The sequence below is a fragment of the Salvelinus fontinalis genome, chromosome 27 (assembly GCF_029448725.1).
Source record: "Salvelinus fontinalis isolate EN_2023a chromosome 27, ASM2944872v1, whole genome shotgun sequence".
Lineage (NCBI taxonomy): Eukaryota > Metazoa > Chordata > Actinopteri > Salmoniformes > Salmonidae > Salvelinus > Salvelinus fontinalis.
The window spans coordinates 22,994,438-23,007,117 of NC_074691.1; the positions used below are offsets into that span (position 1 = coordinate 22,994,438).

Below are 12,680 nucleotides of genomic sequence, written 5' to 3' on the forward strand. Positions count from 1 at the left end.
GCCTTCTTCACCACACTGTCTGTGTGGGTGAACCATTTCAGGTTGTCTGTGATGTGTACGCCCAGGAAATTAAAACTTTCCACCTTCTACACTGCTGACCCTTCGGTGTGGATAGGGGGGTGCTCCCTCTGCTGTTTCCTGAAGTCCACGATCATCTCCTTAGTTTTGTTGACGTTGAGTGAGAGGTTGTTTTCCTGACAGAAGAGGGCTGAGCACACACCCTTGTGGGGCCCCAGTGTTGAGGGTCAGTGAAGTGGAGATGTTGTTTCCTACCTTCACCACCTGGGGGCGGCCCGTCAGAAAGTCCAGGACCAAGTTGCACAGGGTGGGGTTGAGACCCAGGGCCTCCAGCTTGATGATGAGCTTGTAGGGTACTATGGTGTTGAATGCTGAGCTGTAGTCAATGAACAGCATTCTTACATAGGTATTATTTTTGTCCAGATGGGATAGGGCAGTGTGCAGTGCAATGGAGATTGCGTCATCTGTGGATCTGTTGGGGCGGTATGCAAACTGAAGTGGGTCTAGGGTGGCCGGTAAGGTGGAGGTGATATGATCCTTGACTAGCCTCTCAAAGCACTTCATGATGACAGATGTGAGTGCTACGGGGCGGAGGGTGAGCAGAAGGACTTGAGTTCCTGTGTGTTGTTATGATCGCACCATGAGTTGTTAATCATAAAGCATACATAATGCACTCCAGATGGAGATCACTGCTTTGAATCTCTGAGAACAGTGTGACAAGTAGGGAGGATCACATGGTGACAACGTCCTGAGTGGTCTTCTAACAGTTGTGTGGTGTGTCTGTGTAAGAGGAGAGAAAGAGAAATACACATTTGGGGAGAAAGAGGGGGTGAGAGTGAGAGAAGAGATGGAGAGAGTGTGAGAGGAGAGGGAGAGAGAGCGAGGACGAGAGAGAGTGCGAGAGGAGGGGGGATGTAATAGGTAGAGCAGGAGGAGGCAGTTCATGGTTGAAATGGAGAGGGAAATGTCAGTTTTATACAGCATGCAGTTTCTCCCTTCATTCTGTGACCACAGCAGGTGTACTACTATTAACCACGCACAGAGGGAGCTACACATAGTTCTATTCCACTAATCAACTGTTTTTGTGGATACAAATTGAACAGGATTGCTACCCCATGAAAGGTAGCTGGCTCCAGATGATTCATTCATTTCAGGCGAGTGAGAGGTGTGTGACCAAAACAAATCACTGATATTTGACACCCGCTGTTTGGTTCAAAAACAACTTAGAAAAACAGGCTTATTTAAAGACCCTGCTTCTCATTCATTCTCACATATAAGCGCGCGAGCACACACACACACACTCTAATGACTAATGAGGGGAGGCACGTTTACCTAAGCACATGTACGCTCATGGGCTTAGTCTGATTTCTGATCACTAACGGTCTGTTTTTGATAATGTCACTAGACGAGGAAACCAGAAAGACAGACAAAGTATATAAAGAGCTGTCCTAATGGTTGTTGTTCCTCTCTGTCTGATTGGCTATTCTTATCTCTCTAGGCACCCAGCATTGTCCCGCTGGCCAGAAATGGCAGACACCGGCACACGTTCTCCCCCTCCAATGTTCTCGATCAGCTTTAATCTGGGCTTAATAACAGCTAATAGACGTTCACTCTCGGTTTCATTCCCTCTCCTCTAAATGCGGGTATATGCAGCAGGCTGTTCATCCCTCATCCCACGCTTCCTCTCCCCCTTCCTTCTCATTCCTCTATCGCCGTGTCTCACTAGGCACAGAGAGGCCAGGGAGAAAGGACCAGCGGCCAGGGTGTGTGTGTCTTTGTGGAGTGTGTATAACTGAATGTGTGTTCTGTGAGCAAGTCAGTGGCTGTGGCTGCAAAAGCTCTCTGAAGCCCGAGGGAGAGACACACACTCAGAGAGAGAGCGAGGGAGAGCTATACACACACACACACAGAGAGAGCGAGGGAGAGATATACACACACACACACACACACACAGAGACAGAGAGCGAGGGAGAGATACAGAGACAGAGCGAGGGAGAGATAGATATACACACACACACACAGAGAGCGAGGGAGAGATATACACACACTCAGAGAGACAGAGAGCGAGGGAGAGATACAGAGACAGAGCGAGGGAGAGATATACACACACACACAGAGACAGAGCGAGGGAGAGATACACACACACACACAGAGACAGAGCGAGGGAGAGATATATACACACACAGAGACAGAGCGAGGGAGAGATATACACACACACACAGAGACAGAGCGAGGGAGAGATATACACACACACTCAGGGAGAGATACAGAGACAGAGCGAGACAAAAAGATTGAGAGATTAACAAAATGAATATAACAGTAGAGCATGCAGCCCAAAGTCACCAGCAGACAAATCATCCTCAATGAATGAGTATACAGTACTGTCAGTGTGTTTCTGACATGTACAGTTCTTTTAGTGACAGCTGTAGAGGATGGAGAGGTAGAGGACAGGAAGGAGAGAAGAGACTGAAGGAGTGTGGCTTGGTCTTGTTCTCTAAGGATGCTACTGTAGTCCACTCACCAATGAAACCTCTCACCACATTTAGATTTACATGACATTTAATAAATATACAAGTTTAATATGGCGCTACACACTTATTCACCTCAGTATTTAGATAGGCAGTTATCCTAAACAAGTAAATCAAAGACAATTAAAAAAGCAAAATAAAAGGTGCAAAACAATGAAAATCATAATCTTCATTATTTATATGAAATGAAATTAAATCAATTAGTTTTGTAAACATGATAAGTTTATTTTGTCCAACATCCAAACAGAAAAAACGACAGCTGTGCTAAATGTGTAAAACTCAAAAGCTATATTAAAAAAAGCAGGGATGTGTTTAAAATTACATGAGCGAGAAAAAGAAAACAATTAAACACTTGTTTAACCTTGGAAGCCATACATGATCATGACTAAAATAACTGAAATAAATAACCTGTTTTCATCCTTTACTGCTGTCACTCTAAAATAACTACTGAAAAATCTGAAGTCATAAAACAGACTAGGAATATTTTCCTCCCTCCTCTGGAAACCCTCCCTAACTCTCATCAGTCGGAGAAGCCTTTGATTGGGTGTCCACTGTATACCATGAAACTACCATCCACTCTCCTTGCAGGTAATGGGGCTGTGGTCAAGAGCGTGGTTGATCCAACGTTGAGATGTGGTTGATCGATGGTTGCTCCATGGTTGAGATTTGGTTATGGCCATAGAAATACAATGAATAGAACAGGCTTGGAATCTCTGACCCTGGCAATATGACTGGTAAACTCATGGGTACACTTGTAATGGCTGCCTGGTGATTAAATCATTTCCATGGTAATGTAGAATGTTAATTCAAATGATGCTAACTGATGTAGCTCTTACAATGGAATGTCTTTTTTTGTCATGTCAGTTGAGTTGATTTAACAGATCACATCACAGATTGATGGCACACTTCCTGCTTTTACTTCCTGCTTTGCTCCTTATGGGTACACTCGCAATGGCCACCAGTCCACCCATTATGCCATCATTGACTTTAATGGGGATGACCATTCTATTTCTATGGTTATGGCGCCTCTCACATCACATGTACCTGTTCTTGATGTACTCTCTGTACATGAGTATGTCCTCTCGGCACAGTGATCTCACCTGGCCAAGGCCAGTTAGCACGTGGCCCTCAAACACCTCCCTGTTGTCCCTGTCCACCTGCGGAGACGACACCTCGTATATACTGTCAGTCGTAAAGCATGACACAGGAACACTGAAGAGAGAGAGATAAGAGGGAGAGGTGAAAAATAAAACAAATAGTTAAACTCATGCTGGATATAAGTTACTGTGGTACAGTAGCTGTAGGTAGTAGTGATTCATGTGTAACACAACTAAGCCAAGCAGACCAAAATGTGTTCTGCAGAAAACTGACATTTTTAAACTGAAACGTGTTCCTAAAAGAAGAGATAATGGGTCACAAGACAGATTTGTAGACGATTGAGGATGCAGGGAGGGAGAGAAAAATGTTGGTATTTCTACAGCCCTGGTAATCACTAATAATAACTAGTGTGGAAGCTGAACCCTTCGCATGTTCAGTCATCTACACAGCTCATTAGCTACCTCAGGTTCCTCAAGTCATCCTTCTGGAGACTGGCAACACCACAACCCCACCCACCAGCCTCATGCACATACCCACTATACAGACATTTCATAGACCACTTTTTCTCACAGCACTCAACACTACCACCCCCCCGCTTTCGGGAACGTCACAGAATACACAACATGACAGAATGACACAGAATTCATCAGAGCAGAGCACTTAGTAAAAAGCCAGTGTTGAGCAATGGGGCCGGCCATTGGGCTAGACTTAACATCAAGTGCTTTTATGACTGAAAAAGAACAACATGTGGATGTGGAGGTACAATGTGTCTGTTCTGCTTGGAGGTCACAACTCTCTTATTGTAAAAGAGCTTGATATGTACACTCAGCACACAGTACTAAACTGACTTCTGATAGCGGATGTTGGCTGAGAGGTCACCAAGACAACACAGCGAGGCATCCAGTGGGTCACTGAGTGATGTACAGTAGTTAGCCTTGATAGAGAAGCACTTGTGACTGAAGTGTTTTGGGTGAGTCAGAGCAAAGCAAACAGTCACAAGTTAGCTAGGATGAACAATACCAGGAAGTGGAGTAGAACTCAACCTAATCGTTTCACATGTTCCACCTTTCCTACCACCATTTCCTGTAGCAACACTGGTCTTCCTCTTAGTTGTCCCAGCACGTTTGATGACCCACTTCCTCTGCAGTAAATCAAATTACTTTTCTGTTCTTTGTCCTCTCATTCTCACTCTTTTTACTGGTTCCCCTGTCCCCCTAGTCCCTGGCTGTGAATTGAGTGTGTGTGTTTCTGGGTGGTTTCTGAGAGCCTGAGAGAAACAGTTGAGGTGTGTAAAAAAAATGTAGGTGAATAAGAGAGAAGACACTAGCAAGGTTTCCATCCAATTGGTGACAGATGTGAATATAAAAACAAAGTACAGTTGTTGTGTTTCTATGAAATAGACTTTTTGCGGCTAAAAATATGCGGGATGACGTAGTGCACACAGAATAACTTCTGCAGTTAAATTCCCATGTACCGAATAAACAATACAAGTACAGTAAATGGGTTTCCATCACATTTTCAACTACTGATCGTTTTGTAACAAAGCATGTCGCGCTATATAGAGAATGTTCCCGCTCTGGTCTTTGCACGTGTGCTCTAGCCAACAGCTCAGCGATAGGCCTACAGTGCGGGTATCTACATGAGATTCCTATTATGGAAAAAAAGAGCGAGATTCTTTCTATTTGTGAAATGGCAGTCAAGCATCGATCATCACGTCACCAGAATAAGACCCTCAATATTTATTGTAAAGCAGCATCAAGATCACCGTGCACTTTCACCAACCTGTGAAGTTCATAACTTATTTCATATGTAGTTAAATAAACTGCATGGTTTCCCAGGTCGTAATGGGAGGACCACAAAACATATCATCGCTTGACTCCAAGTTTACTTTGATATTATATCAATATTTGAGCAGAAAGGTATTTCAACCGTCATTTCACGCATAATTAACTTTACAGACTCTAAAATATCCTACCTTGTCTAGCGTATTTCATTTTGTCGACATTTGGAAAGTTTACTGACAAATTTGCTGTTTCCATCAGGCCTGCCATAAATTTTTAGCCGACGTTCTTTACTCGCATAAAGAAGTTGGATGTAAACCTGGTTACTGAGACACTTCAGTGTCTGAAAATATGTTAAAACACTTCCTGACACACAACACACACACACAGGAGACAAGGTAGGGGGTGTGGGGTAGTCCAGACATGGTGTAGCACTACATACTACTGAAATATGCATTTCAAAAGACGTGCCACAAGTGCAGGTGACGTGCCACAAGTGCAGGTGAGGTGCCACAAGTGCAGGTGAGGAACTAGCCATCATAGGTGATGGCTAGTTCCTAGTACCAAGCGCATGCGAGGTCAACAATGTTGATGGCTGGTTTCTATTACCAAGCGCATGCGAGGTCAACAATGCTGATGGCTGGTTCCTAGTACCAAGCGCATGCGAGGTCAACAATGCTGATGGCTAGTTCCTAGTACCAAGCGCATGCGAGGTCAACAATGCTGATGGCTAGTTCCTAGTACCAAGCGCATGCGAGGTCAACAATGCTGATGGCTGGTTCCTAGTACCAAGCGCATGCGAGGTCAACAATGCTGATGGCTGGTTCCTAGTACCAAGCGCATGCGAGGTCAACAATGCTGATGGCTGGTTCCTATTACCAAGCGCATGCGAGGTCAACAATGCTGATGGCTGGTTTCTATTACCAAGCGCATGCGAGGTCAACAATGCTGGTGGCTGGTTCCTAGTACCAAGCGCATGCGAGGTCAACAATGCTGATGGCTAGTTCCTAGTACCAAGCGCATGCGAGGTCAACAATGCTGATGGCTGGTTCCTAGTACCAAGCGCATGCGAGGTCAACAATGCTGATGGCTGGTTCCTATTACCAAGCGCATGCGAGGTCAACAATGCTGATGGCTGGTTCCTAGTACCAAGCGCATGCGAGGTCAACAATGCTGATGGCTGGTTCCTAGTACCAAGCGCATGCGAGGTCAACAATGCTGATGGCTGGTTCCTATTACCAAGCGCATGCGAGGTCAACAATGCTGATGGCTGGTTCCTATTACCAAGCGCATGCGAGGTCAACAATGCTGATGGCTGGTTCCTAGTACCAAGCGCATGCGAAGTCAACAATGCTGATGGCTAGTTCCTAGTACCAAGCGCATGCGAGGTCAAGAACGCTGATGGCTGGTTCCTAGTACCAAGCGCATGCGAGGTCAACAATGCTGATGGCTGGTTCCTATTACCAAGCGCATGCGAGGTCAACAATGCGGATGGCTGGTTCCTATTACCAAGCGCATGCGAGGTCAACAATGCTGATGGCTAGTTCCTAGTACCAAGCGCATGCGAGGTCAACAATGCTGATGGCTAGTTCCTATTACCAAGCGCATGCGAGGTCAACAATGCTGATGGCTAGTTCCTAGTACCAAGCGCATGCGAGGTCAACAATGCTGATGGCTAGTTCCTATTACCAAGCGCATGTGAGGTCAACAATGCTGATGGCTAGTTCCTATTACCAAGCGCATGCGAGGTCAACAATGCTGATGGCTGGTTCCTAGTACCAAGCGCATGCGAGGTCACAATGCTGATGGCTAGTTCCAAGTACCAAGCGCATGCGAGGTCAACAATGCTGATGGCTGGTTCCTAGTACCAAGCGCATGCGAGGTCAACAATGCTGATGGCTGGTTCCTATTACCAAGCGCATGCGAGGTCAACAATGCTGATGGCTGGTTCCTATTACCAAGCGCACGCGAGGTCAACAATGCTGATGGCTGGTTCCTAGTACCAAGCGCACGCGAGGTCAACAATGCTGATGGCTGGTTCCTAGTACCAAGCGCACGCGAGGTCAACAATGCTGATGGCTGGTTCCTAGTACCAAGCGCACACGAGGTCAACAACGCTGATGGCTGGTTCCTAGTACCAAGCGCATGCGAGGTCAACAACGCTGATGGCTGGTTCCTAGTACCAAGCGCACGCGAGGTCAACAACGCTGATGGCTGGTTCCTAGTACCAAGCGCATGCGAGGTCAACAACGCTGATGGCTGGTTCCTATTACCAAGCGCATGCGAGGTCAACAACGCTGATGGCTGGTTCCTATTACCAAGCGCATGCGAGGTCAACAACGCTGATGGCTAGTTCCTATTACCAAGCGCATGCGAGGTCAACAATGCTGATGGCTAGTTCCTATTACCAAGCGCATGCGAGGTCAACAATGCTGATGGCTAGTTCCTATTACCAAGCGCATGCGAGGTCAACAATGCTGATGGCTGGTTCCTATTACCAAGCGCATGCGAGGTCAACAATGCTGATGGCTAGTTCCTAGTACCAAGCGCATGCGAGGTCAACAATGCTGATGGCTGGTTCCTAGTACCAAGCGCATGCGAGGTCAACAATGCTGATGGCTAGTTCCTATTACCAAGCGCATGCGAGGTCAACAATGCTGATGGCTAGTTCCTATTACCAAGCGCATGCGAGGTCAACAATGCTGATGGCTGGTTCCTATTACCAAGCGCATGCGAGGTCAACAATGCTGATGGCTGGTTCCTATTACCAAGCGCATGCGAGGTCAACAATGCTGATGGCTGGTTCCTATTACCAAGCGCATGCGAGGTCAACAATGCTGATGGCTGGTTCCTATTACCAAGCGCATGCGAGGTCAACAATGCTGATGGCTGGTTCCTAGTACCAAGCGCATGCGAGGTCAACAATGCTGATGGCTGGTTCCTAGTACCAAGCGCATGCGAGGTCAACAATGCTGATGGCTGGTTCCTAGTACCAAGCGCATGCCAGGTCAACAATGCTGATGGCTGGTTCCTAGTACCAAGCGCATGCGAGGTCAACAATGCTGATGGCTGGTTCCTAGTACCAAGCGCATGCGAGGTCAACAATGCTGATGGCTGGTTCCTAGTACCAATCGCATGCGATGTCAACAATGCTGATGGCTGGTTCCTAGTACCAAGCGCATGCGAGGTCAACAATGCTGATGGCTGGTTCCTATTACCAAGCGCATGCGAGGTCAACAATGCTGATGGCTGGTTCCTATTACCAAGCGCATGCGAGGTCAACAATGCTGATGGCTGGTTCCTATTACCAAGCGCATGCGAGGTCAACAATGCTGATGGCTGGTTCCTAGTACCAAGCGCATGCGAGGTCAACAATGCTGATGGCTGGTTCCTAGTACCAAGCGCATGCGAGATCAACAATGCTGATGGCTGGTTCCTAGTACCAAGCGCATGCGAGGTCAACAATGCTGATAGCTGGTTCCTAGTACCAAGCGCATGCGAGATCAACAATGCTGATGGCTGGTTCCTAGTACCAAGCGCATGCCAGGTCAACAATGCTGATGGCTGGTTCCTAGTACCAAGCGCATGCGAGGTCAACAATGCTGATGGCTGGTTCCTATTACCAAGCGCATACGAGGTCAACAATGCTGATGGCTGGTTTCTATTACCAAGCGCATGCGAGATCAACAATGCTGATGGCTGGTTCCTATTACCAAGCGCATGCGAGGTCAACAATGCTGATGGCTGGTTTCTATTACCAAGCGCATGCGAGGTCAACAATGCTCATGGCTGGTTTCTATTACCAAGCGCATGCGAGGTCAACAATGCTGATGGCTGGTTTCTATTACCAAGCGCATGCGAGGTCAACAATGCTGATGGCTGGTTCCTATTACCAAGCGCATGCGAGGTCAACAATGCTGATGGCTGGTTCCTAGTACCAAGCGCATGCGAGGTCAACAATGCTGATGGCTGGTTCCTAGTACCAAGCGCATGCGAGGTCAACAATGCTGATGGCTGGTTCCTAGTACCAAGCGCATGCCAGGTCAACAATGCTGATGGCTGGTTCCTAGTACCAAGCGCATGCGAGGTCAACAATGCTGATGGCTGGTTCCTAGTACCAAGCGCATGCGAGGTCAACAATGCTGATGGCTGGTTCCTAGTACCAATCGCATGCGAGGTCAACAATGCTGATGGCTGGTTCCTAGTACCAAGCGCATGCGAGGTCAACAATGCTGATGGCTGGTTCCTATTACCAAGCGCATGCGAGGTCAACAATGCTGATGGCTGGTTCCTATTACCAAGCGCATGCGAGGTCAACAATGCTGATGGCTGGTTCCTATTACCAAGCGCATGCGAGGTCAACAATGCTGATGGCTGGTTCCTATTACCAAGCGCATGCGAGGTCAACAATGCTGATGGCTGGTTCCTAGTACCAAGCGCATGCTAGGTCAACAATGCTGATGGCTGGTTCCTAGTACCAAGCGCATGCGAGATCAACAATGCTGATGGCTGGTTCCTAGTACCAAGCGCATGCGAGGTCAACAATGCTGATAGCTGGTTCCTAGTACCAAGCGCATGCGAGATCAACAATGCTGATGGCTGGTTCCTAGTACCAAGCGCATGCCAGGTCAACAATGCTGATGGCTGGTTCCTAGTACCAAGCGCATGCGAGGTCAACAATGCTGATGGCTGGTTTCTATTACCAAGCGCATGCGAGGTCAACAATGCTCATGGCTGGTTTCTATTACCAAGCGCATGCGAGGTCAACAATGCTGATGGCTGGTTTCTATTACCAAGCGCATGCGAGGTCAACAATGCTGATGGCTGGTTCCTAGTACCAAGCGCATGCGAGGTCAACAATGCTGATGGCTGGTTCCTATTACCAAGCGCATGCGAGGTCAACAATGCTGATGGCTGGTTCCTATTACCAAGCGCATGCGATGTCAACAATGCTGATGGCTGGTTTCTATTACCAAGCGCATGCGAGGTCAACAATGCTGATGGCTGGTTCCTAGTACCAAGCGCATGCGAGGTCAACAATGCTGATGGCTGGTTCCTATTACCAAGCGCATGCGAGGTCAACAATGCTGATGGCTGGTTCCTAGTACCAAGCGCATGCGAAGTCAACAATGCTGATGGCTGGTTCCTAGTACCAAGCGCATGCTAGGTCAACAATGCTGATGGCTGGTTCCTAGTACCAAGCGCATGCGAGGTCAACAATGCTGATGGCTAGTTCCTAGTACCAAGCGCATGCGAGGTCAACAATGCTGATGGCTGGTTCCTAGTACCAATCGCATGCGAGGTCAACAATGCTGATGGCTGGTTCCTAGTACCAAGCGCATGCGAGGTCAACAATGCTGATGGCTGGTTCCTATTACCAAGCGCATGCGAGGTCTACAATGCTGATGGCTGGTTCCTATTACCAAGTGCATGCGAGGTCAACAATGCTGATGGCTGGTTCCTATTACCAAGCGCATGCGAGGTCAACAATGCTGATGGCTGGTTCCTATTACCAAGCGCACGCGAGGTCAACAATGCTGATGGCTGGTTCCTATTACCAAGCGCACGCGAGGTCAACAATGCTGATGGCTAGTTCCTATTACCAAGCGCATGCGATGTCAACAATGCTGATGGCTGGTTCCTAGTACCAATCGCATGCGAGGTCAACAATGCTGATGGCTGGTTCCTAGTACCAAGCGCATGCGAGGTCAACAATGCTGATGGCTGGTTCCTATTACCAAGCGCATGCGAGGTCAACAATGCTGATGGCTGGTTCCTATTACCAAGCGCATGCGAGGTCAACAATGCTGATGGCTGGTTCCTATTACCAAGCGCATGCGAGGTCAACAATGCTGATGGCTGGTTCCTATTACCAAGCGCATGCGAGGTCAACAATGCTGATGGCTGGTTCCTATTACCAAGCGCATGCGAGGTCAACAATGCTGATGGCTGGTTCCTAGTACCAAGCGCATGCGAGGTCAACAATGCTGATGGCTGGTTCCTAGTACCAAGCGCATGCGAGATCAACAATGCTGATGGCTGGTTCCTAGTACCAAGCGCATGCGAGGTCAACAATGCTGATGGCTGGTTCCTAGTACCAAGCGCATGCGAGATCAACAATGCTGATGGCTGGTTCCTAGTACCAAGCGCATGCCAGGTCAACAATGCTGATGGCTGGTTCCTAGTACCAAGCGCATGCGAGGTCAACAATGCTGATGGCTGGTTCCTATTACCAAGCGCATGCGAGGTCAACAATGCTGATGGCTGGTTTCTATTACCAAGCGCATGCGAGATCAACAATGCTGATGGCTGGTTCCTATTACCAAGCGCATGCGAGGTCAACAATGCTGATGGCTGGTTTCTATTACCAAGCGCATGCGAGGTCAACAATGCTCATGGCTGGTTTCTATTACCAAGCGCATGCGAGGTCAACAATGCTGATGGCTGGTTTCTATTACCAAGCGCATGCGAGGTCAACAATGCTGATGGCTGGTTCCTAGTACCAAGCGCATGCGAGGTCAACAATGCTGATGGCTGGTTCCTATTACCAAGCGCATGCGAGGTCAACAATGCTGATGGCTGGTTCCTATTACCAAGCGCATGCGATGTCAACAATGCTGATGGCTGGTTTCTATTACCAAGCGCATGCGAGGTCAACAATGCTGATGGCTGGTTCCTAGTACCAAGCGCATGCGAGGTCAACAATGCTGATGGCTGGTTCCTATTACCAAGCGCATGCGAGGTCAACAATGCTGATGGCTGGTTCCTAGTACCAAGCGCATGCGAAGTCAACAATGCTGATGGCTGGTTCCTAGTACCAAGCGCATGCTAGGTCAACAATGCTGATGGCTGGTTCCTAGTACCAAGCGCATGCGAGGTCAACAATGCTGATGGCTAGTTCCTAGTACCAAGCGCATGCGAGGTCAACAATGCTGATGGCTGGTTCCTAGTACCAATCGCATGCGAGGTCAACAATGCTGATGGCTGGTTCCTAGTACCAAGCGCATGCGAGGTCAACAATGCTGATGGCTGGTTCCTATTACCAAGCGCATGCGAGGTCTACAATGCTGATGGCTGGTTCCTATTACCAAGCGCATGCGAGGTCAACAATGCTGATGGCTGGTTCCTATTACCAAGCGCATGCGAGGTCAACAATGCTGATGGCTGGTTCCTATTACCAAGCGCACGCGAGGTCAACAATGCTGATGGCTGGTTCCTATTACCAAGCGCACGCGAGGTCAACAATGCTGATGGC

The 12,680-nt window shown here is 48.0% G+C and overlaps 1 protein-coding gene across 1 annotated transcript in view; it reads right to left on the reverse strand.

Annotated features, from left to right (window-relative positions):
• Positions 1–2,559: 2,559 nt before the first annotated feature.
• The window catches only part of fig4a (FIG4 phosphoinositide 5-phosphatase a), a 104,393-nt gene continuing 94,272 nt past the window's right edge, over positions 2,560–12,680 (reverse strand). The window contains exon 24 of the mRNA XM_055885309.1: positions 2,560–3,758. Within this exon, the coding sequence (XP_055741284.1) occupies positions 3,581–3,758 (178 nt within the window). The 3' untranslated portion in view covers positions 2,560–3,580. The remainder of the gene's footprint in view (positions 3,759–12,680) is intronic.